Raw genomic sequence first — 26,390 nt, forward strand, 5'->3', positions numbered from 1 at the left:
TGCTGAGACACAAACTGGAGCTATAATTCGGGTCAGCCAGCACTGCAAGCAGTGGCTTACTACCCTGTGCTATACCACTCACCACCCCCCAAAAAATCATTTTAATTGCTTTATTCTGTTAAAAACCAAAGGAATATCCTCTATATTAAAGATTTTAATTATAAAAAAATTTTAATTTTTTTAAAGATTTCTTTGTTTTTATTGGAAAGTCAGATTTACAGAGGGAGGAGAGACAGATCTTTTGTTCCATAGTTCACTCCCCAAGTGGTTGCAATGGCCGGAGCTGGGCTGATTCAAAGCCAGGAGCGTCTTCAGGGTTTCCCCTAACAGGTGCAGGGTCCCAAAGCTTTGGACCATCCTCTACTGCTTTCCCAGGCCACAAGCAGGGAGCTGGATGGGAAGTGGAGCAGCAGGGGCACTAACCAGCACCCCTATGTAATCCCAGCACATGCAAGGTGAGTACTTGATCCACTAGGTGCCACACTGAGCCCAGGATTTTAATTCTATGTAACTACTTAATCTATAGAACATACAGGTAGTGTTTCAAAAAATTTAGAAAATACAGAAAACAGAGTAAAACAGCAGATAAGCCAACGAATATGAATGTTTGTGCCTTCTCTCTTTCTGTCTCTCCTCTCCTTCCCCCTTTCTCTCAAATGAGGCGCAAGATAAAAGCTGGTCCTGAGCCTGGAGCCCCACTTGGCTTTAAATACAGCAAAGCACGCATACAAGGTTTTAGTCACCACTCAGTTTTATAGGAATACAATTACTGTGTAAAGTGAAGACTGCTCTTTGTTACCAAGCGCTATTCGCCTTTCCAGAAAATACCAACAACAATGTGACTGGTGCTGAGTCGGTAGCTGTCACCCTTGGTTTTCCAGGATGCAGACATAAACGGCATACCACTCTGTGACCTTCCTGCATAGCCAGGCCTGTGTATAACATTTTTCCTCATTTTCTTTCCTTTACTCTATTTAAGACATTACGGCACACTTAGTTCTTTTTTCCTGTAATCATCTGTGGACAGGCTAGGATTTCAAGACAGACTGTATTTCAAGAGAGTAAAAAGAAGTTACAGAAATCTGCTGTGAGAAGGAGACACAAGACAGGTACCCGACTTCACTCTGCACTGCGCCCCTTGAGGAACGAGGGAGAACACGGGGGGCAGAAGTCCACGGATGTCTCTGCATCCAGATCCACTTTAGAGGTCACCGAATCCACTGCCAACCTTCCCTGGCTAAGGCGGAAGAGCAATTCAACAAAAGAGCAGTCTACTGACAGTCACCTGAGAATGTGCCCTTCCCTGACACTGGTATCACTGGTCAACCTTGACATAATCTAGTCCTTGTCATATGTATTTCTTCTTCGCTTCCCTACCAACTACCAGAGTTGCAGGTGTAACCTATTAAGAATAAACGCCATAACTACAGGTTCTACAACTTAAAACCATACAAACACACAGTTTTACAACATGGCAGTTTATTACGCACTTTTCCACATGTTATCTTTTAACATGATAAACACTTTACAGGTTGAGTCTTAGATCTGTTTTTGAAAACAGACACCACAGAAATGGAAACAGAAAGAGACAGGACTTGGGGGCCACTGCCACCCCCAGAGTTCTCCTCAGGTTCACTGCCTCAGAAGATGACCTTTTCCACTTGGCTCTCACATTTCACGTTTACAATAGCAGAAGACCACATCAACTGATTCATTCTCTGTGCCTCTCCTGAGCTTAGGCTTAACGTCAGGACACCAGTTTCCCAGCTTCTTAAAAACCACGTTATCGCTAATGTAACGCTTCTTAAAATAATCTTAAATGTATTTAAAATGAGTATGTGCAGGAATAGTCATGATTATGCTTTTCATTTCTTTTTCTTTTTTTTTTTGTAATAAAATAAAAATAAACCTTTAAAAAGTCAGATATACAGAGAGGAGAGACAGAGAGGAGAAGATCCTCCGTCCGATGATTCATTCCCCAAGTGAGCCACAACGGCCGGTGTGCGCCGATCCGATATGCTTCTTAATACCATCTTAATACCATCATCTGTGGACCCTACTACCCTTACGGATGCTACCCCTTCCCTCTGACACAAGGACAGGCAGCAGTTTTCACACTTTGTCACATAGTGGCATACCACTGCTCCAAAGACCTTATGTAAAACTGCTTTTTCTTAGTATTGGAATTTAAGTGGAAAAGTAACCACATCCCTCATCATGCAGACGTAACACTTTTTTTTTCTAACTCTATCAACCAGAGTTTTAAATTATGCGGCACCCACTAGGAATGGAAGTACTGTCAGTCATATGCCCATACCTTTTTCTTCTGTCAAGCCCAGAATACAGATACAGCGGATTCCAAGCCTCTACGCAAAAATCTGAAAAATGACAGTCCTTGAGCCCACAGTCCCGGAAACAAGCAACAATGCCCTAAGCTTTAAAGTCTGGAAGAGCAGCAGCCTGGGTCCCTCCACTTTATCACCTTCCTGAATACAGCTTTAATGTCAAGAATCAATGATAAAAGTACTGCCCATCATAAGGTAACTGAATCAAACAAAAAATGTGGTGTTATCTAAAAGCACTACTTAAACCAGTATTTTCTCATACAAAATTTGCCATGTTGACATGAATCTCCCCATACTGAATGCATTCCAGAAAGAGTCTTCTACTCCAGAGAACTTGCCAAGTTACAAGGCTTCCTGTCTGTAAGTTCCAAACGGAAGGCTAAAGCAGCGAGGACCACCTATTCTTCCAGGGCTTCCCACCTGAGCCAGTAAAAACTCCACACTGGTTATCTGAACTTCAGATACTCCTGGGCAGCCAGCTTGCACCTAGCAACCCCTGCTCTCTGCAGACTGAGCCCCACACCAGCAGCACCTAGACCTCCCAGCACAGCGCTGGGGCAGGCTTCCCCACCTCTGAGCTCTCAGGAGAGACCCCGGATGCTCGTTCAGGCCCCAACTTCCAGGACAACACTGAAACTTGTGGTGGATTCCATCTGCAGCCCAGTGAACTCTTACCATGCCTGCTTCCCTGTTAAACACACACTACGGACTTGACAGCCGAGGACTCTGATGCAGAAATAGAGCAGTTGCTTATAGAGGTTACAATGAACAGAATCCTGTTCTAAGCATTATAGGCAGGCACTGAAAGCTATGTCTTTGGATTCCAAAATGAACCCATCATCTTTCTTGAATTCACTATCACAGAACTTGAGTGACAGAAACAAACTGCTTCCTGATTGTTGAAAACCTTTCGGAAAGCCGGTTTCATTTCACGGTCACATTAACAGTTTTCCCCTCCCAGTGAGTTCCTCAACAAGCACTAGGTACAACAGAGAATGAGGTCCCTCTGACAGGCTTCTGCCCTACTTAAAACGCCTCTGACGGCTCTGAGGGCGAGCTTCTGCCAGCCTCATTAAAATCATCCTCACACATCCCCCAGCCCTCGGTGACAGCTCTGTGATACAGCCCAGCCATCCTGGGAGACTGCTTAACTCCCTCACTTCATTTACACAGCTACCTTGGACGTATTAATAGCGCCCACCACCAGCATCCCTTCTCCTAAGGTTAGCTCCTTCAGGCTTTTCTCCATCCACATAGAATTGTCTGTTCCTGATTGTGGCTAGAAAGTATTCCTAATTATTTGGAGTTCAGTCCTACTAAGAAACAGGAACACTGCTGGTAAGACCGCCCCTGTGCCCAGGATCATTAGGCTACCTAAGGATAACTCGGTGACAGTCCTCTACACTGGCTTCTGGCCAGGTGTCAACCTCCTGGTTTGCATTAAGGCCACTGACTCCATCCTGATGTGCGACGTGGGATCCAGCGGTCATGAATGTAATCTCAATGCTGGAGTCGCTGTGCTCTTTTTCTCCCCAGTCAGTCCATCATGATTTCCAAATCTGCTAAATTTGTATAATAAAAAAAAAAACTCACCAACTAAATTTAACACATTGTCAGACGCTGCAAGTGACAAGGACAGCCTGTGGCCTTTTTCTCCTTTGAGAAGGAACACCTACACACAGGACCGATGACCCTGCTCCTGCGCCATCTTCAGGGACGATCCTGGTGACAGCGCACCCGGGCATATACCCCTATGAAAAATAAACTACCTACCTAAAACCTAAACATGGGTTTTTCCAAACAGCTGTCTCAATGGCCCATTAATGAATCATGAGCACAATTCAGAGGGTCACTATTTTAGATACTGTTTCACAAAATATGAAACTACTGCACCTGATGCTGCATATTTATGTTAGCCACAAACTATGTGGGTCACCACAAAAAAATCTGAAAACCCTTCTTTTTAAAGGGGGCGTTTCTATTTTTAAAGTTATTTCAGCACAATTACATGTAAGCCAAACATTATTTTACTAATATAAACTAATCCATGATAATTGCATTTCAGGTCCTATAAAAAATAAAAAGCATCAAAGACATGGTTGATAATCGCTGAAAACAGATGGATTTACCACATTATTGATGAAAACGGGAAACTTGTAACCTTATTTGCTCCATTTTTGCAAACTTCAAATTCTAACGAAAATTTAAAAGCAAAGAAATGCAACTACCTAACAAAGGAGTCCCATAAGCCAGCCTATCAATGGGGATCCCTACTGTCTCCAGGACCATCCTCAGATGAACTCAGGGGACACCTGGAGTACCCTCTGTAGCTTAGTGCTGAGGGTGAAAAACTACTGAAGGCAACCAGGAAGATCACACAAAAAGCAAACTTTCTCACAGGGCAAAATAAGACAGAAATAAAGTGTGTTTGCTCGCCTCTTCATCAGTTACCCACTTTCTAATCAACAGAAAGAACACAAATCTACCGACCTAACAGGAAATTTCATGTATTAATTGCTTTAATTCACAAAGGCAACTTCCCCCACACGTTTAACCCGAGATGGCTGCTGTAAGAGACACCACTGGCCCTTCCTTGAAACAAGAACCGCCCGAGTCATCTGAAGTACGCAAGAGGCCGCTGAACTTCATCAAAACACTGCACGCCTCAAAGTCCATTTCCATTATTTCCAAAGGGAAGTTACCAAAAACTTTGAAAACAGAAAGCATTACTGCTTCTACCCATGAGAGAGCGCACCTAAGGTACAAATTTGAAAGAACCGTAGTGCTTAGTGCTGGAAGCAAATTGAGAAATCTCCTGGACTGGTGGTTTTCAAATACAACCATCAAGCTGAGAAGCAGCGGCATGACTGGCACATGTCAGCACACTCTGACCTTCTGTGTATCTACCTGCTGACGGAACAGTGTCTTGTCAGTATTCCACCAGAAAAGGACTGACATTTGTCACCTACTTTACATGTGACCACCTGCACAACGTGACAATCAGGCTGGGATGGGATTCACATGACTGGGATGACTTGTGGGATAGAAAGAACCTTGACACTTCCAGAGTGACATCACAAATTCCTATGTACATATTACTGTCCAACCTGCTGGGAGCAATTCTGTCAGTAACAATGACAAACAGTGAGGCAGCTACAACCTGAAGCAATTCTGGAGTAATCAGAGATTATCTGGTAAGAAGGTAACTCCAAAAACAAACAAAAAAAGGTTTTCAAAAGTACAAAAGTACATTGTTTAGTAATGTTCCCACCAGGCTGACCACACTCTGGCAGAGGCGGGACAAGAGAGCTGTTAGCCAGCAGGTGACAAGGAACACTACAGCTGTCCTCACTTACTGCCTGTGAATAAACAGAGACACTTGGGAAATTCACAAAATAATAACCTTCACTCCACAAGGACCAATTACAAGTTCTGAACAGGCTCGATCGCTTTCCCAGGCCACAGACAGACAGCAGGATGGGAAGTGGAACAGCCGGTACTCAAACCAGTGCCCATATGGGATCCTGGTGCATGCAAGCTGAGGATTCAGCCAGTGAGGCATCACGCTGGGCCCCAAAGTTCCTAAATTTACAAATGAAACATCTTAAAAAGCACCTCAAACTAGTCAACAACACAAAAGGAATCAATGTCCACTTTTCTAGTCAAAACTGTCAATTTCTGAAGATTCAGTTAAACCATCACTTTTTGGAAAAAAAAAAATACAAAGAGATTGCAAAACAGCATGTTTTATTCCACAAGGAACAAACGGTTCACAACAAGACTGTGTTAGGAAAAAGATGATAACTTCCAAAGTCTCAACTCCCCACATGGACCTGTCTCTCTCTCAAAGTCAGACCTTCGCTAAGTATCTTAAAGATGCTCAATAAGTTAACAGTCATATTTAAAGGATTTATTTTCCTGTGTTATACTCACAGCTCAAGCTCTGCAATTGGCAACATGAAAGCCCTTCTTATCTCCTTCTAATTCAGATATGACATCCTGTAAAACCCACCCAGGAGTAGGTGTCAATGGGTAGCAGGGTCCCTTCCTCACAGAGCTGGGATCCGCTTCTCCTGTGTCACCAGGAACACCTTGGTCAGTTCTCCAAGGCCCTGAAGGCCTGTGATCGCCTTAGCAAAGGCTTTATTGCAAAGCAAACTGTGTCTCTTGGTTAAATCTCGATTGAGATTAACTGTTAAAAATCTGCTGCTTGACGTGTGGCATGTCATCTGTAGTACAGCGACCGCGAACAGCATTTGTTTTTTACTCATTTGAGTTTGTCCAAGGAGCAGATGCGCAATCAACAGCACACACACCCCTCTGAAATATGTACTCAAGGAGAGAAATTTGCCAAGCCACTAAAGCAAACAGTGCTGGACAGAAAAGGCTCCATGGATTGTCTAACACAGACACCGGCATTGCTAGAAAGCACTACTTTCCTGTCTAATGTCACCCAAGTAAATGGATTTCTTAAAATTTAGCTCGTTAAAAGGCATCTGACTCTTTAAAACCATATTCACCATCTAATTTTTTTCAATATGAACATGTTATCTGTGAGACTCCTGCTGCGCACCCAGACACTACACTCTGCTTCTCTCATTCACAGCAGTATTATTCTACAGAAAGGTGATCCCTGGCCACATGAAAATACAGCTGTTTCCCTGAAAGCAAAAGAAAACAAAGCATCAAGCCTTGTAATCACATGGAAACACGAACTTCCTTCCCAGAATCACAGCTGCAGGCACTGTGCAGCTAGTGCCTTTCTTTTTAAAGACTTACGTATTGAAAGACAGAATTAGAAGAGAGGGAAAGAGAGATGAAGATCTTCCATCCACTGGTTCAATCCCCAAGACAGCAATGCCTGGAGCTGGGTCAGAGTGAAGCCAGGAATTCCACCGGGTCTCCCAAGTGGGTGGCAGAGGCCCAAGTACTTGGGGTCCTCCTCCACTGCTTTCCCAGGTACATTAGCCAGGAACTGAATCTGCACCGGAACAGCTGGAGGCCCAACCCGCACCCCTATGGGATACTGGCATCACAGATGCCAGCACAACCCAGTACACCACAACCTCGGCCCTAGCTAGTCACTTTTCTAAAAAAGTTATATAAGCAACAGCACAAATCTCTGTGTGGGGCCTTCCAGTGGCCTATTTACCTTATTCAAGATGACAGCATCATGATCACTTCAGTGTTCAAAACATACATGAAGAAAACGAACAACCCCACTTATTAAAACAGTTAATAGTCAACATGTACCAAGAGATGCTGCCAAGCTGAGAGCTGAATCCTCAGAACACCCCATATTACAGAGGATGAAACAGAGGCCCATCTTAGTCCAGGTCACCCAGCTACACGGCTGGGGCCAAACCAGGCCACGGGGCCTCACCACATCACACTGCACAGCTGCAGCCAGACCAGGCCACGGGGCCTCACCGCATCACACTGCACAGCTGCAGCCAGACCAGGCCACGGGGCCTCACCGCATCACACTGCACAGCTGCAGCCAGACCAGGCCACGGGGCCTCACCGCATCACACTGCACAGCTGCAGCCAGACCAGGCCACGGGGCCTCACCGCATCACACTGCACAGCTGCAGCCAGACCAGGCCACAGGGCCTCACCGCATCACACTGCACAGCTGCAGCCAGGCCAGGCCACGGGGCCTCACTGCATCACACAGGGTACACTTATTCAAGGCCGTCTGAAAGCATGCCAATGCCTCACATGGTGACTGCTTCTTCCCTAACAGCAACTACATCTTGGACCATACATAGAAAAATTCAACAAAGTCTCAACTTGAAACTGTTCTCTCGGTTTCTCAGATGGGAAACCAGCTGAAGGAAGCCTCTGACTCCTCACAGCCATGGGTCTCTGGCTCATTCTGGAGCTGCAAGGCTCTTGAGCGTCACGCAGTCCCAACAACTCATTTTAGGAATAGCAACAACAACAAAAAGCATTTGGAAAAACATCTGCATCCAGTCTAAATTACCACATTCCCAATCCAGAAATATTTGAGGTTTTTTTCCTTCCCCTGAAGCATCACTTTAACAGATAACCTAACATTTCAACACCACACAGAGCATGCTCTGCACTTCTGAACTACTAAGAAAATACAAACATCACGACTCAATCACCCCGTCGGCATGACGCCTCATTACATCCTAACATCCTTAACATGAACTCCAAATGTTCAAAGTACAGCCATCCCCACCTCGCGGGGAATTCCCATTCATTTGCGCTAGCTTTTCCCAGGGCCCTCTGTGTGACTGAATACAAGCTCACCCCACAGAGGAGGCAGCTGCCTTCAGACCACACAGCCCAGAGCAGCCAGATGAGCCTCCACCGGCCTAGCCAAACCTTCGCTGCCGTTGCTAAGAAACTACAGTTTTTTCCGTATTATAAATCAGTGGAAAGCAGCTTTGCTAGATTAAACATGGCCAGAGCAAGAATTTCACCTGCTATGCAAAACGAAACCCTGCTGTTTCCACAGATCAGATCCACGCAGCCAGTACTAGGCAGTTTCTAAGTCACAGCGCTAACAAAAACGAAGAACCGCAAAGTCAAGTCAGGCTAACTCTACCCTGACTTCCACAGCGACCTCACAGTTTGGGGGGGGGGGGGGGATAGAAAAACAAAACCCTTCAGTGAAAAGCTGAGGCCGTAAAGTGCGCGTAAAGCTCGATGAGTACCAAACACATTTAACCGTTTTTTTTTTTTTTTGCTACCATCTTTCTCATTTTCTGTCCAGCTTTTCCTTAGAACACTCAATTCCACTGGCTCCATCATCCATTTTTTAAAGCCATTTAAAAGTCAGCCTTCCTAAAAAGAACAATCTTCAATTGTTCTAGTACAAGAGAGATTAGCAAAAGCAAATTACAGCTCACTCTGCAGAAGGCTTCATAGTTAAAAAAAAAAAAAGGGGGGGTGGGGGTGGGGAAGGCCAACCTGTTCCAGGCTGTTTCCAGGAGACAGGTTCGCCAGTCCGACAGAGGCCGGCCTCACTTCCCGAGGACCTGCCACGAACCTAGCCTGGTGCACAGCAGCCCTGCTGCCTCCTCCCCCCCAGGGGCCCCTCTTCTCAGCTCGGAACCCAATTGCCTCGCTCGCAGGGCGCCCTGCACCATGGGCAGGCGCCACCACCTTCTCTGTTGCTTCCAACTTTCCCACCGCCCCCAGCCCTGGCTCCCCCAGAGGCGTCGCCCCTTTGCCCACACGTCCTCCGCCCTGCGGCCGACGCGACACCCCGATTTCTGCTCGTCCTCCCCCGCCCCACCTCGAGACCGGCTCCCTGCCTTCCTCAGCGCACACTCCCCCCGCCATCCTCTGCTCCAGTTCCTCTCCTTATTTAGAAACTCCACCTCGCTTCTCAGCCGCCGCGGCCCCGGAGCGCCCAGCCCTCGAGGGACCCCCACCGCGGTCACCAAGCAATCCCCTCGCGCTTCCCTCCTCCAGACCCCGCAACACGACCCTCCTCTCCACCTCTCCCGAGGGCTCCCCCAAACCCTGCGCTGCACCTCAGCGTTCCGGGCAGGACTCCCTGCCCCCAATTGCTTCTTCTCCTCGCCTTCCCCCAACACACACCCTCACCCCATTTTGCAGGGATGTCACCCGTCTGGCAGTCCCCAGTCCCAGAAAGCACCCCCGTTCCCTCCTCCTCCTTCCACCCCACCTCCACCCCGCGGGCCTGACCGACAGCTGCCCGCCGCCCCCGCCACTCCGGCGCCCAGCCTCCTCAGGCTCACCCCGGGGCGCCCGGCACCCTCCTCCCGCTCCGGCCCTGCACCCTCCTCCTCCCGCTCCGGCCCTGCACCCCGGGGCACCCAGCACGGCACCCTCCTCCCGCTCCAGCCCTGCACCCCAGGCCGCCCGGCACGGCACCCTCCTCCTCCCGCTCCAGCCCTGCACCCCGGGCCGCCCGGCACCCTCCTCCCGCTCAGGCCCTGCACCCCAGGCCGCCCGGCACGGCACCCTCCTTCTCCCACTCCAGCCCTGCACCCCGGGCCGCCCGGCACCCTCCTCCCGCTCCGGCCCTGCACCCCGGGCCGCCCAGCCCGGCACCCTCCTCCCGCTCCGGCCCTGCACCCCAGGCCGCCCGGCACGGCACCCTCCTTCTCCCGCTCCGGCCCTGCACCCCGGGCCGCCCGGCACCCTCCTCCCGCTCCGGCCCTGCACCCCGGGCCGCCCAGCCCGGCACCCTCCTGCCGCTCCAGCCCTGCACCCCGGGCCGCCCGGCACCCTCCTCCTCCCGCTCCGGCCCTGCACCCCGGGCCGCCCGGCACCCTCCTCCTCCCGCTCCGGCCCTGCACCCCGGGCCGCCCGGCACCCTCCTCCCGCTGCGGCCCTGCACCCCGGGCCGCCCGCGCCCCCGCCCCGGGCCGCCCCCGGCGCCGGCACTTACCGTTCTGAGCTGCTCCTGGCTCCGGCAGCAGGGAGCCAGACACTAGCAGCAGCGAGAGGACCAGGGCGCTGGGCAGCGGCGAGCCCGACATCCTCCCTAGCACGACGCGGGTCGAGCCTGCGGGCCTGGGCTCTGGCCGGAGCCGGGGCCGGGGGAGGGAGGGGAGGGAGGGAGGGGAGCGCGCCGAGTGAGCGAGACCGGCACCGCCGCGGCTCGGCTCCGTCCTTCCCCGTCCTCCTGCCGCCGCAGAGCCCAAGCCTCGCGAGACTCCCCGCTCCAGGCCGTGGGCGGCTGCAAAGGCTCGCGAGAAGAGGCGGCGGGGCCTCGCCGGGCGGCCCCGCCCCCGGCCGAGACCGATTGGTCCAGCTCAAGGGGCGGTCACGTGCCCGCCGCGCTGCCGGCCACGTGACGGGCGAGGCTGCCCCTGCGCGCGTGCGTACGTGCGTGCGTGCGGCTCGCGGTGGGCGAAGTCGGCGTCTCCGCGGTCTGCCCTGTGGACACGCTGTCCATCTCGTGCTCTCGTCCTGCCTCGTCTGGCTGGAGCCCATGGCTGCTATGACAGCTCGTCTCCCCCCCCCAAGCCGCTTGCTTCCATGTCCGAGATCCTCGGGCCTTCGAGCCTCGCCCGACGCTCGGCTGACCTGCATGAGAGGGGCACCGCGGGGTTGGGGGACCGAGGAAACTCGGCCGCATCGGAGCCGCGAGGGAGTGTCAGACGCCATGAGCGTTCCACGGCCAAGCCCACTGCACGGCTGGGAGTGGCGGTGTGAGCAAGGGGCTGCTGGTCCCCTTAACCAGGGAGCCCACCGAGCCCTCCCGGAGGCCATGCTGGTGGCGGTTTGTGTGGAGGCTTTTTGCCCTCAGCACGGTAAGCCAAGACCCCCCTTCTGGGGAGTGACAGACACTGGAGCAAGCTGGCCGAACAGCAAGGACTGATGACCACACTGGATTCGAACACAGGACTACATTGGGCACAGTCTCTCCTTCCAACCCTCCTGTCCTGCAGCTTCGATCCCAGCCTTTCCAGCAAACACAGCCACTCTGGCTGTGGCCCGTGGAAGTAAGAATTAAACATCCCGGGCCCGGCGGCGTGGCCTAGCGGCTTGAGTCCTCGCCTTGAAAGCCCCAGGATCCCATATGGGCGCCGGTTCTAATCCCGGCAGCTCCACTTCCCATCCAGCTCCCTGCTTGTGGCCTGGGAAAGCAATTGAGGACGGCCCAATGCATTGGGACCCTGCACCCATGCGGGAGACCCGGAAGAGGTTCCAGGTTCCCGGCTTCGGATCGGCGCGCACCGGCCCGTTGCGGCTCACTTGGGGAGTGAATCATCGGACGGAAGATCTTCCTCTCTGTCTCTCCTCTGTGTATATCTGGCTGTAATAAAAATAAATATTTAAAAAAAAAATTAAACATCCCTTGAGTGGAGGGGCTGTGAAATCATTAAGCACACAGCAGTTGCTTGTTGTAGAGCACAGATTGAGAGCTGATGCAAGCTTTGGTCAGATGCGATGATCCTGCCTCTTAGCCCTTAACAGATGTTCCCATGGGAGCCTCACAACAAGACAGTGGCCTCCAAGGATGACAGTTTGTGAATAGAGTAGCAGGCAGAGAGAAGGACTGGCCCTGCAGCAATGTTTATGGTGCCTGTTAATGCTGGCAGTAATGGAGTCTGGGTCACTTGCTGCCTTGGCCCAAGAATACATCACTGCATCCCACCGTAACGACCGGAGTGGCATGTGACGAACTCAGCCAATACAATGGGAAAGAGCTGTGCATCATATTCTTTTGCCTTAGTGGGTGAACATGTCCAAACGAAGCTTCTCTTAGCCTGGGCCCCTAAGTTAAGCACCATAAGCTGCAGCTATGTCATGGAGCGCGGTAGGTTAAGCCAACATTTGCAACACCAGAATCCCATATTGGATAAGTGGCTCCGTTTCTTATCCAGCTTTCTGCCAACACACCTGGTAAGGAGATGGAAGATGGCCCAAACACTGGGGCCCCTGCCACCCACGTGGGAGACCTGGATGGAGTTCCCAGCTCCTGGCTTCATCCTAGCCCAGCCCCTGCTGTTGCAGCTATTTGAGAAGCGAACCAGTAGATGGGAGCTCTCTTTATGTGTTTCTCCCTCATTCTCTCTGCCTTTAAATTTTCTCTAAATTTTTAAATTTGGGTTTTTAAGATTTATTTTCACTTGAAAGGCAGATTTTACAGAGAAAAAGGAGGAACAGATCTTCCAGTCTGCTAATTCATTCCCCAAATAAGCACAGGCACTGAACCCTGAGGAGGCAGCAGGTGAGGGTGAGGGATGTGTTTTCATGGTTCAACGCCAGCCAGAGCTGAAGCCAGCAGCCAGGACCTTCCTCCAGGTCTCCCAGAGGGTTCAGGGTCCCGAGGCTTTGAGCCATCCTCCCTGTTTTCCCAGGCCACAAGCAGAGATCTAGATCAGAGTGGAGTAGCCAGGACACAAACCAGCACCCTTAGAGGATGCCAGCACTACAGGTAGAGGATTAGCCTGAAATGCTACTTTACCTGCCCCAGGATTTAGAGTTGGTTTTTGTTTTTTTTAAGATTTATTTTTATTTGAAAGGCAAATTTATGGAGAGACAGAAAGATCTTCCATCTGCTGGTTCTCTCCCTGAATGTCTGCAATGGCCAAATTTGAGCTGATCCGAAGCCAGGAGCTTTTTCCTGTGCTGGAAGGTGGCCTAGCTCCTTGCAATACCTTGGGGGGTCCTCAGCACCTGGACTCAGACCAGCAGCTAGAAGAGCGCCTTTCCAGTGTTGATAGCACCCCCTGGTGGGACTATCTGCCATGAGGCAGTCCTGATTGAAAGGCTTCATTTGTGGGGGCTATGTGGTCCACTCAGAACCGGGCAGGAGGTCAGACAAAACCATGTAGTAGTGGTGTCCCTGGAGCTGCTCCTAAACTTTCTCATGGCTCTCCTCCTCCCTCCTGCAAAGATCACTCTGCTCAATGACAGCTCTTGACTTTCAGACAGCCGCCCCCATCTCAACGGCTGTCACCTGACCTCCCAGTCTGTGTCATCTTTCCCCACCCCTCCCAACTCCTGGCAGCATCCGTGAACTCCGTCCTTGTTATTGATCTATTCAAGGGCGGGCCTTGGACACAGCCCTTAAGATGTCACCGGGAATGTCTGCAGACCCGAGTGTGTATCCTGGCGCTGCTTCCTGTTGGCAGCAGCATTCCTGCTAAGGAGGCAGCAGAAAATGGCCTGAGTATTTGGGTCCCTCCCATCCACAGGCATTAAACTGGGCGCTCCTGGCTTTGCTGTTTCCAAAATTTAGAGGTGGTGAACAATTTAGATGGAAGTTTTTTTCTCTGCCTTTCAGAAACAATAAAAATAGATTTAAAAGATCTGTCCAGGGGCCCGGCGTCGTGGCTTAGTGGCTAAAATCCTCGCCTTGAAAGCCCCGGGATCCCATATGGGCGCCGGTTCTAATCCCGGCAGCTCCACTTCCCATCCAGCTCCCTGCTTGTGGCCTGGGAAAGCAGTTGAGGACGGCCCAAAGCTTTGGGACCCTGCACCCGCGTGGGAGACCCGGAGGAAGTTCTAGGTTCCCGGCTTCGGATCGGCGCACACCGGCCCATTGCGGCTCACTTGGGGAGTGAATCATCGGACGGAAGATCTTCCTCTCTGTCTCTCCTCCTCTCTGTATATCCGGCTTTACAATAATAATAATAAAATCTTTAAAAAAAAAAAAAAAGATCTGTCCAGAGCTCTGGCCACTCAGCCCTGCTACCCTCATGTCCAGCAACTGCTTGTCAACTGAATCTCCCTTCCGAGGGTTCTCCTTCAGTGCCTTGATCAAGCCCCAGCCCTCAAGAAGGGCCTCGGCTTTGAACCATGAAAGCACACCCCTCACCCTCTACCTGCTGCCTGCTGAGAGTTCAGGGCCGGTGCTCATAACCTATCAGCCCTAATTCATCATCCTCGCTGTAAATGTCCCACACTCAAGTCCATTAAGTCCTGTCTGTCCATTCTTCCTTTTCCTCTGGACTTCCCATCAGAACCCTTCTCCTGGCCACCTTGGCCTTCGCCATGCTTTCCTGGGAACACCCCCAAGCTGTGAATGCTACAGTCAGAAGAGGCACCGTGCCTGTGGATAAGCAGCTGAAATGTCACTGGAGGAAATGTCCCATGGACAGGCCGAGGAACTGCATTTCACACCAATGCTCACAAATCTCAGAAGGTCACTCCCCACCACCTGGAAATCCTACTGTTCTCTAAGGGCATTTCAGAAAGTTCCTAGAACATGGAGTGAAAAGATGTTTTCTGGGCCCACCTAAGTATCAAATCTTTACCTATGAGGCAGCTCCAAAAACTTCATGAAGAGGATGTATAATGAAGAAACAATACATGATTTCAAGGGTTTTTAAAAAACCTTTGACTTGAAAGAGTTAGACAGAGATCTTTCTTTTGCTGATCATTCCCCAAGTGGCCATAACAACCAGAACTAACCTGATCCAAAACCAGAAGACAGGAGTGTTGCCGAGTCTGCTATGTGAGTGCAAGGACTTGAGCCACCCTTTGCTGCTTTCTCAGGTTTATACTTGTACATGTATAACTAGGGAACTGGATCAGGAATTGCAGCAGCTGAGTCTTGAACCGATGTCTATAAGGATGCCAACACTGCAGGTGTTGAAAACACAGGTGTTTTTCTACTGGTATGTGTGCTGCAGGTGGAGGATTAGTCTGATAGGCCATACTTGGAGGTTTGTTTTAGTTTTAAGATTTATTTGAAAGGCAGAATGACAGAGAGGGGGAGAGAGACAGAGCTATCTTCCATCTGCTGATTGATTCCTCAGATAGCCTCAGCAGCCCAGGTTAGTCCAGGCTGTACCAGGAACTGATACAGTACCTTCATCTGAGTCTTCCAGGTTGGTGGCAGGGGCCCAAACACTTGAGTCACCTTCTGCGGCTTTCTCAGGCACATTAGCAGGGAGCCAGATCAGAAACAGACCAGCCAGGACACAAACTAGTGATCCAATATGGAATGCCAGCATCACAGAATTGCTACACCACAATGCCAGCCCCCGTTTCAAAGTCTGCATACCCAAATAACCACTTAATCTTCTTTCCCTTGTTTCTCAAGGGTGGCAGACCACACTTGTATCTGCAGTGGTCACATGGAGGAAATGCTTCCTCTTATTTCTCTAGAATTCTGTTCACCTTTCCAGTAAAATGTCAAGAACTTCAGCATCAATCATTGTGAGCCTCTTCCCTCCCCCACCCCAGAGACATAGGATGAAATTCACGGGGTTTTACACACCTCAGGATATCACCTTTTTGGTGTTTTTCTACTGGTGTGTGTGCTGCTCATACCCCAGTTTCCTAAAGGTGGGAGCATCCCTCCCCAGTGGCCTCACAGGTCTTCATGATTGCTACCTTCCTTCTCGCGTCGGGACTTCCGCATGGTGTGTCCTTTGTGTCCAGAATGTTCCAGTCTGCTTCTCGGCTCTTCCACATCAACTTCAGATCATCCCTCCCTCCCCAACATGAAAATAAACAACAACAGGGTACCATTTCATCCGCATGTGCTCATTTTAAAATCTGAGTAGTCCCAGTGTTGGCGGGGATGTGGAGCATCCATTGTACCTGCATCCAAACAGCAAATCTGCTTTGGAGAAGTGTCTGATGGTTGATCCTAAAGTGGAATCACTCTCTGATCAACAACCCTGGGTGCCCAAGATAAACGAAAACACAGTTGATGAAATGATTTGTGCGAGAATGTTCCCAGCAGGTTTATTCAAAACACCCAAATAAGAAGCAACTCAAATATTCAGTAGTTGAGTAGACTGACAAACTGTGGGATAGGCACAGAAAGGAGCCCAGGGAGCAAAATCAATGAATAAAAGAAAATGGTCTGGGCCCGGCGCAATAGCATAGCAGCTAAAGTCCTCTCCTTGAACGAGCCGGGATGCCATATGAGTGCTGGTTTGTTTCCCGGCGGCCCCACTTCCCATCCAGCTCCCTGCTTGTGGCCTGGGAAAGCAGTAGAGGACAGCCCAAAGCCCTGCAACCGTGTGGGAGATCCGGAAGAGCTCCTGGCTCTTGGCTTCAGATTGGCTCAGCTCCAGCCGTTGCAGCCGCTTGGGGAGTGAATCATTGGACAGAAGATCTTCCTCTCTGTCTCTCCTCCTCTCTGTCTCTCCTCCTCTCTGAATATCTGACTTTCCAATAAGAAATAAATAAATCTTAAAAAAAAAAAAAAGAAATGGTCTACCGATGCCTGGAATAATATGTATAGCACTGCAAAGAACAATGCAGAGCAAAATGTGAGACCACCCCCGAAAAAATATTTTAAAAAAAGACATGCAGGGCCCGGCAGCATGGCCTAGCGGCTAAAATCCTCGCCTTGAACGCGCTGGGATCCCATATGGGCACCAGTTCTAATCCCGGCAGCTCCACTTCCCATCCAGCTCCCTGCTTGTGGCCTGGGAAAGCAGTCGAGGACGGCCCAAGGCTTTGGGACCCTGCACCTGCGTGGGAGACCTGGAAGAGGTTCCTGGTTCCCGGCTTCGGATCGGCGCGCACCGGCCATTGTGGCTCACTTGGGGAGTGAATCATTGGACGGAAGATCTTCCTCTCTGTCACTCCTCCTCTCTGTGTATCTGACTTTGTAATAAAATAAACAAATCTTTAAAAAAAAAAAAAAGACATGCAGCTTGTGTGGTTCTATAGACAGAAAGTTCTAGAACAAATAATCCTGAGTGTTTCTATTGATATGAAGTTCTAGAACATATAAAACTCATCCATAATGACAATGGGGAAGAAATTCAGAAGGAGCACGTGGGGAACATTCCGGGGTGCTGGGAATGATCTGGGATGCTGGGTGATGGTCAACATCTAGCAAAACTCACTGAAGTTAGACTTCAATTGAAAAATAAGATGTCTCTGTTCTCACTGGCCTGGTGGTGTCGTGGAGTAAGCCACCGCCTGGCACCTGCCTCCCAAATGAGCACGGGCTTGAGTCCCAGTTTTTTTTCTCCCTCCCTCCCTCAGCCTCTCTCTGTGTCTCACAGAAGGGACCTGCAGGAGGCTGAGATTACAGGACCGGAACTGGGAGCAGATAAAGCGGTTCCCACAGGTTTCAGATTTCAGTCACCCATGAAGACTCCTGCACTTCTCTCTCACAAAACCTCATCCAGAGTCTCCTTAGCTGGCGATGAAGGCACCATGCACTGCAGCCAAGTCTCTTAGTCAGCCTTTCGTCACTAGAACTAAAATACTCCTAAGAAGCTCCTCCTCAGGGAGGGAGCAGGTTTATTTCAGGTCATGCTTTAGGAGATTCACAGTACAAGATTGGGTGGTCCCACTCTTCCAGAATCTGGTGAGGGTGGAGGACGGCAGGAGGCTGAGAGTGAGCATCATACGGGCAAAGAGCACGGGACTCAGGCTTATGAGAACTGCCTCTGCCCCAAACGGGGCTCCACTGACCTCGGGACCTTCTGTTGGCATCCTCCTTCACAACACCATAGCTGGGTCAAGTCCCCATCCTTCCAGTACCATGAACTAGCACTTGGGGATTAGACATCTGCATGAGTTAGGGGGAAGGGGGAGCACATCTTGCTCAACCTCAGCACCCAGCGCATAGCTGAGCTGTGCTCTCCGCAGCCTGAACATGCCTTACAGTCCATCACCAACTCCTGTTCCTAACAGTATGCGCAGCTGGCCCCCTTTAGGCTCAGCTCTCCCACAGGGAATCAAGGTGGGACATTCATTCCCCTGCCGGACTAGAGCATAAAGGGGCCACAGCCCTCTCCTTGAGGCCAGGGGGTGATAGCTCTCCTCTCCTGGTGGCAAGCAGGGCAGAGACTAGAGAACAGAGGCCACTGTGGTACGTGGTGGAGGAGGACCAGCTCACCCACTGACATGGAGACCCTAGAGATAGTTAAGGCAGGATGAGCAGCCCTCAATTCCTTCTCGGTCACCCCTTGGACCCCTGAGAACTGTTACCAAGCCTTTCCCACATCTCCATAGACTTCCTGGCCGGAACGCCAGCTGGTTCTGAAGACCTCTTACGTATGACGCTTTTCACAACTGCCAAAGCATGTCCACCTTCATTCTTCCTTTGTTTCATTTGCTTATTAGCACAACAACTCCATCTCATTATCCAGATAATCAAGACCCCCAAAGCAGAAGGACTTGTTGAGGGTCCCCAACAGGCACCAAGTACAGCCAGAACTGTCACCTGATTGCTCTAGATCCCAGGGGTACACACTGAGTGTGGCACTCCAGGGAGGACCCTGGTCTGAGCCTAGAGCAAGCTCCCATGGTGGGGGATGGTGGGCAGCATTCCACTCCAGGGGGCTTCACTCCCTGGACACTTTTTCAGGAGGCACGTTGGCTATTGTCTCTGTTCTAATGGCCAGTGCAGTATGGGGCAGGCAACTCAGCAGCCAAGGCGGGCACTCTCCCCTCTGTTGGGGGTTTAAAACTGATCCACGGGCCCGGCACGATAGTGTAATATTTAAAGTCCTCGCCTTGCACGCGCCGGGATCCCATGGGCACTGGTTCTAATCCCAGCAGCCCTGCTTCCCATCCAGCTCCCTGCCTATGGCCTGGGAAAGCAGTCAAGGACGGCCCAAAGCCTTGGGACCCTGCACCTGCGTGGGAGACCTGGAAGAAGCTCCTGGCTCCTGACTTCGGATTGGTGCAGGTCTGGCCATTGCGGCCTGGCTTGGGGAGTGAATCATCGGATGGAAGATCTTCCTCTCTGTCTCTCCTCCTCTCTGTATATCCACCTTTAAAACAAACTGATCCACTGCACCTTTTTAAGTCTGCTACCACTTGGAATGATTGTGAGTCAAACCTGGGAGATCAACATCTCCTCCTTTCCAAGATAACATGAGAGGACAGTGAGATGGCACACACTCTGGCCCAGAGTTGGTAGGCTTTTCTGGTCAGAGAGACTGGCTGTGCAGGAAAACCACTGAACCCCCAGCACCACTGGAGAACCCGGGCTCCATGGTGAAGCTGAACCAAGCACCTGCCCCCTGCAGCTTCCAAGCTTGATCTGTTCCTTTCCTGACACTTGCCCAGTAAAAAACTCACTGCTCAGCCCACAGGGAGAAGCAAGTAAGAAGAGGTCAGGAGAGGCTGGCATGTGGCTCAGTTCTACCTGCAAGTGCTGGCATCTCACACAGGTATCAGTTCATATCCCAGATGCTCCACTTCCCATCCAGTTCCCTGCTTATAGCCTGGAAAAGCAGCAGAGGATGGCTTAAAGTCTTGGAGTCCTTTACCCAGATGGTAGACCCGGAAAAAGCTCCTGGCGACTGGCTCAGCTCTGGCCGTTGCAGTCATTTGGAGATTGCACCAGCAGATAGGAGATCTTTTCTTTCTCCGTCTCTCCCTCTCTATGTAAATCTAACTTTCCAATTAAAAATAATTTAAAGAAAAACTGGTGGGCATGTGCGGTAGCCTAGCGGCTAAAGTTCTCACCTTGCACGTGCCAAGATCCCATATGGGCACTGGTTCGCATCCCAGTGGCCCCACTTCCCATCCAGTTCCCTGCTTGTGGCCTGGGAAAGCAGCAGAGGACGGTCCAAAGCTTTGGAACCCTGCACCTGTGTGGGAGACCAGGGGAGGCTCCTGGCTTTGGATTGGCTCAGCACCAGCCATCGTGGCCACTTGGGGAGTGAATCATCAGATACAAAATCTTCCTGTCTCTCCTCCTCTCAGTGTAAAATAATAAAAATAATAATAAACAAAAAAAACCCTGCCTTTCCAATAAAAAAATTGGTAGTATTACAAAAACACAGCAATAAGATAGATAACTACACTCATTATGCACCACTCCTCAAACCACAACACATCTCAGATCATCTAGGGAACTCAAAAACCCCAATCTCTAGACCACATCAATTAAATCCGAACCTCGGGCAGCAGGGAACCACAGGCATCAATGTGTGTTTATGAATGCAGCATGCAGCCAAAATTGAGAACAGACACTCACATAAAGTTTAGCTGGAGTTATTGTTTGGCATTGGAGTATATGGCACAGTTACAAGGAAGGCTTGCTAAAAGATTGCTAGGCCCATACCTGCTGGTGCTCGCAAAAGCCAGAATGGGTGTGGGGTAGGTAGGGCTAGGTCAGTCACATGAGAGCTGGGTCTGGGGGTGAGCCAGCCTGAGCTAGGCTGTAGCACCCACTGGTGAGAGCCATAATAAGCTGGGCAAGTCGGGCTAGGCTGCAGTACCCACCAATGAGTGCCAGCACTGGGAGCCGGCCATGTCAGGCTGGGCCGCAGCACCTGCTAACACACCTGAGATCCAAGGTTGAGGGCAAGCCTGACAGGGAATCTTGGGGAACTCTTCTGTTAGGCTGTAGCTCCCCCTGGTAAGCACAAGAGTTGGGCTGGGGTCAGGTCAGGCTGGGTTGGACTGCAACCCCCACCACTTCACATGAGGGCTGGGGGTGGGCCATACTGGGCTAGGCTGCTACACCCCCTGGCATACGCAAGACCCAGGGCTGGAAGTAGGCCTGGTAAGGGAACTTTCGGGACTCCCTTGCTGGGCCACTGCTCCTGCTGGTGCAAATGAGAGCCAGGGCTGGTGGCAGACAAGGCTGAGCAAAGTAAAAGCACTCGAACGACATGGATATGGGCCAGGTTAGGAGGAGCTAAGTTGCAGCACACATAGGTATGCACAAGAGTCAGATGGGATGCAGGACAGAACATGCTAAGTCATAGTACATGCCAGCACACGGAAGAACTGGGGCTTGGGGCAGGCCTGGTGGGGATTATTGGGGGTTGCCCTGATTAAGCTGCACCACCCTGTAGTGTGAAGATCAGGCTGGGCTAGGCTATTGCAGAACCTGTCACTTTGCATGAGAGGTGGGTTGGGGGAGGAACTGACCAGGCAGCTTGCATCCACTGGTATGTGCATTGCATGGTGCAGGTGACAGACCAAACCTGACCCCACACTGGCTGGTGCACAAAACAGTAAAGTGTGAGGTCACCCCAGGTAAGGCTTTTTGGGGACCTCCCCAACTAAATGTCTGGACTCAAACCCCGGCCAAAGGTAAATTCACAATATATACATGTGGCCTGACCTTGGAGTGCTTGGTGTCAGGACAGGGCCTCCTCAGCTGCGGATCCTGTGCAGTGGACAGATGCACACGGGCACATGACAGCCAGATCATCTAGGCTAGTAGGGAACGTTGGAGGGACCATCAGAGGACGGAAGGTAGGACACGTCGGACCATTCTCCTGGCCCAACTATGTGAACAACGTTCAAAATAAAATTTTAAAAAATTGCTGGGCCAACATTGTAGTAGAGCAGGTTAAACAGCTGCCATCTGCGAGGCCAAACAGCTGGTTCATGTCCTGACTGCTCCAATCTAGCTTCCTGCTAACACACCTGGGAAAGCAGCAGAAGATGACCCAAGTTCTTGGGCTCCTGTGCACACATGGGAGACCTGGGTGAAGCTCCTAGCTTGGGTTTGGCACAGCCCCAGCCATTGTGGCTATTTGGAGAGTGAACCAGCAGATGAAAGTTTTCTCCTTCCCTCCCTCCCTTCCTCACTCTCCTTCTCTTGGTAACTCTGCCCTTCAAATAGATACATCTTTTAGAAAATAAAAGGAGACAGATTGCTGTCCCCACCCCCAGAGTTTCTGCTCCAGAAGATGTGGGTGAGACCTGAGAATCTGTACCTTTGACAAGCTCCCAGGGGAGGCTGGGGAGGCTGGCTTAGTGCCCCGTGCCTTCCCGAGGTGTGGCAAAGAGACAGGCATAGGTGGCACAGCCCCACCAGGCCTGACGAGACCATTGTTATCACTGCAGGCCCAGCGACACACAACTTAGCCCAGGTCAGCCAAGCAGGTGCTTCCGAAGGGGGACACTGTTGTGGGTTTAGGGGACAGTATGTTATGCTGTGGGTGGGTAGTGGCAGAAGGCCCACCTTGCTGTCTACACCAGCAATCTCCTTCCCACAATCTGGAGTTCCCCTGGGTGATGGCTGCTCAGGCTAGTTAACAGAGGTGCCTCCGAAGTACAGGCACTGTTACAGGCCACACAGGACATGGCTCTGTGAGCTCAACCTGAGGTTTCTGTTCCTCAGCCCCTCAGTCCTGTATCGACAGGTGATGGGTTTATGTTGAGGGTTGATGGACTAAGGGTGGCAACCTGATCTACTTATAGACACATGAAGGTAGGCACGCAGAGAGGTCACTAGGACATGGCAGGACAGGCCTTACCAGGGGGTGGGCAGTACAAGCCAAGCAAATTCCCTATTGTAAGAATGTGGGCAGCTAGGGGAGATGCGGAGGTCAGATAGCCCCTAGTACAGCTTGCCGATCAACAACTCCAGTCCAATCTGCTGTTGGAACTGTGCAGATCAGTGATTCACAGCTCCAGTCTGCAATTTCATAGCAGCAGCCAACCCATAAAACAGCCCTGCTCAGGCTGCATGACGAATCCCTCTCCACACACTCCTTTCCCAACTCCCTTTCCTTTCTATGCATGACGCAGGCTCGCCTCCCATGTACCAGCAAACCCCTCCCTTTCCTGGTAACAGAAACCACAAACTCCACAATGGGATCAACACAGAGTAGGAAATACCCAACAGGGGTGCAGGATGTGTCATGACCAACACACACCCCATCCGCATGACACTTGGGTTATCTGTTAAAAAGGGCTGGAAAATGGGTGGTGCTCCAGCGTCTCCCGAGACCACACCCCTTTTAACTACTCAGCCAGGATCCACCCTGCATGTTACCCCTATGCCTGCCACCACCCGCTGCCCTCCAAGCACCCCAGTGGGGTCCAACATGCCCCACTCCCCCATTTCCTTGGGGATTCTGTTGTCTTTGCCCTTCACTAAGCGTACCCATTTCCAGTGGTGGAGCACAGAGCGAGAGCTCTGGAGTGGTCCTGGCAGACAGCCAGTATGTCCTCTATAGAATGTTCCTTTCCAATGTTCCTCCACTTTCTCCAAAGAAGGACCACCCCCCACAACTCTTCCATCAATGCTCACTTCTACCTTAATGGCCACATCAGACAACAGTGAACCTGAGGCACCAAAGCAGATTACAGCTTTGCTGAACTGTTGCAGCTAAAGCCTAAAATCTCACATGACCAAAAAAGCCCCCATAATCGCCAGGGCCCCAAGAGACACTTGGGAGCCCTCAGGTTCCAGGAAGCCCTTCATCCCAACCCTGAGATCCAAACAGGACCTCAGGTTGCAGCTACATCCCAAGCATGGTAGACCAGCTCTAGCTTCAAGGCCCAGTCCTGGTTTAGCTGATGGTTTCAAACCCTGGACATAGCAGTGAACACTCAGGTTGTGAGCCCCAGGAGTGGCAAGTTAGCCCCATTCTGAGTCCCAGGTTCCAAGCCCCAAGTTCTGAGCCCTGGGTTCCTGACCCTTGTGTTCAGAGCCTCAAGTTCCGAGTCCTGGGTTCCAAGTCCTAGGTTCTGAGCCCCAGATTCTGAGCCAGGCTTAACCCTGGGTTCTGGGATCCTGCATCCAAAACCAGATTCCAGGCAGGCTGCAAGTCCCCCCCACCCTGGGTCTTGAGCTGGCCAGGTGCTTCAAGGAATTATCGACAGGACCTGTGAACCTGGGCAGCTGCCACATACCCAATATAAGACACAGGATCCAGGGCCAGCACTATGGAGTAGTTGGTAAAGTCTCTGCCTATGGTGCCAGCATCCCATGGGTTGCCGGTTCAAGTCCTGGCTGTTATCACTTCTAATCTAGCTCCTTCCTAGTGTACCTGGGAGGATGCAGCAGAGGATGGCCCAAATCTTTAGGCTGCTATCACCCATAGGGGAGTCCTGGCAGAAGCTCCTGGCTCCAGACAGGCCAAGCTCTAGCTATTGCAGCCATTCAGGGAATGAACCAGAGCAGATGAAAGATTCTGTCACTTTAACTCTGCCTTTAAAATTAATAAATATATCTTTAACAACAGAAACCACCTGTTTTGTACTGGCTTTCCATGTGGGATTCCAGTCCCCAGAGAGTTGGGTCCTCCCAGGAGTTGATGTCAGGCTTTGCCTTTGAAGGCATACTTGGCTTTACCAACAGTGGACAGCCACATCTCCCGTCAGTTTTCAGGATGTCAAAAGTCCAGCCTCCTTACTCGGTAGGCAGCTCCCAGCTCCTGGATGTTCAGATCGGCTCAGGTCTGGCCATTGCAGCCACTTGGGGAGCGAACCAGTGGACAGAAGATCTTTCTGTTTCTCCTTCTCTCTCTATATATCTGCCTTTTCAATAAAAACTCCCTTCCCTTTCTGTGCACAACCCAGGCCTCCCTCCCTGTGCACACTGCAGGCCCGCCTTCCATGTCCCAGCAAGCCCCAGCCCCTCTCCAAGCAGAGGAAGCTACAAGTCCCACAATCAACCTGGAACCAACTAGTACCAGTTGTGATTGTCCAAAGTGGCTCCAGAATATGTCCAGCATCACTCCCACCCTGCTAGGACATTTAGATCATTATAATAAAATTATCATATGGGACACTTCCATTCTCATCACACATCTGATACTACAACACTTCTTGTATTTCCTAGAAAGGACACGGAAACAGGCAGGGCTTGAGCTCTGCTCCAAACCCCATTCCCTGTTGAATATTCAGAGTGGTCTCACCCTAGAAGTCCCTGCTGTGCCTCTGGAAATGTGAAAAGAAGCAGCAGGGCTTGGTTCTGGAGCTTATACCTTTGTTCTGAGTCAGCCCGGTTCTCCCATACCTCTCTATGCCTCCATCTTCAAATGCTTTCACACGCGCAGGGAAAGAACCTGCGGTCTTCCCAGCCCACAATCCTACCATCTCCTGCCCTATCAGATGCCTGAATGAATGGGCCTGCTGGACCACAGACCACAAACCCCTAAGCCATGAGCCAAGAAATAGACCATCTTCCTTCCTTAGCACTGTTCTTGGATATTTTAGGTAAACTAAGAAGAGCTGGCTACTATAGACCCCTGCTGAGAAGACCCTAGTCTGCATTCCTTAAGCTAACCCCTTCCACTCTTGCCAAGTCTCTGTTCCTCTGTTTAGGTCAGGGGTGGTGGCAGAGCTCCAGCCAGGCAACACAGCAGCCCCAGAAAAGTTTGCACTGAAACTTAGGAGACAAAGTCTGCCCACCCCCCCACCCAAACACAGTGGCATAAACCATGAGGTGTGGGATTGAAGGTGAAATGATACTCCTCTTGGCATCATCTGTGTTTAACTTTCCCAATGTCCAGCATACCATGTGCACACAGTAGGACATTGGCAGATCCTGCCAATAGTTTCGTCAAGGGATGATTACACACTACAACCTGCGTATGTGTGAAGTATACAATTGGATACATTTTGAGATTCTTACTCCAATGAAAAAGAAAAAAAGAGTGAAAAAAAGAAAATAAGAACTAGACTATGCCATGACACAGCAAGTTAAGAGCCCTGGTTCCAGTCCTGGCTGCCCCATGTCTTCTTTTTTTTTTTAAGATTTATTTTTTTTATTATTGCAAAGTCAGATAAACACAGAGGAGGAGAGACAGAGAGGAAGATCTTCTGTCTGATGATTCACTCCCCAAGTGAGCCGCAACGGCTGGACCTGTGCCAATCCGAACACAGCAGCCAGGAACTTCCTCCGGGTCTCCCAGGTGCGTGCAGGGTCCCAAGGCTTTGGGCCGTCCTCGA

The 26,390-nt window shown here is 50.9% G+C and overlaps 1 protein-coding gene across 2 annotated transcripts in view; it reads right to left on the reverse strand.

Annotated features, from left to right (window-relative positions):
- The window catches only part of NPTN (neuroplastin), a 56,221-nt gene extending 45,213 nt beyond the window's left edge, over nt 1-11,008 (reverse strand). Inside the window, exon 1 of one of the 2 annotated variants that reach the window (XM_058665453.1) lies at nt 10,741-11,008. In XM_058665453.1, the coding sequence (XP_058521436.1) occupies nt 10,741-10,831 (91 nt within the window). In that variant the 5' untranslated portion in view covers nt 10,832-11,008. The remainder of the gene's footprint in view (nt 1-10,740) is intronic. The other variant, XM_058665454.1, reaches the window with a different exon arrangement.
- Nucleotides 11,009-26,390: the final 15,382 nt, after the last annotated feature.

Source organism: Ochotona princeps, chromosome 6 (assembly GCF_030435755.1).
Source record: "Ochotona princeps isolate mOchPri1 chromosome 6, mOchPri1.hap1, whole genome shotgun sequence".
NCBI lineage: Eukaryota > Metazoa > Chordata > Mammalia > Lagomorpha > Ochotonidae > Ochotona > Ochotona princeps.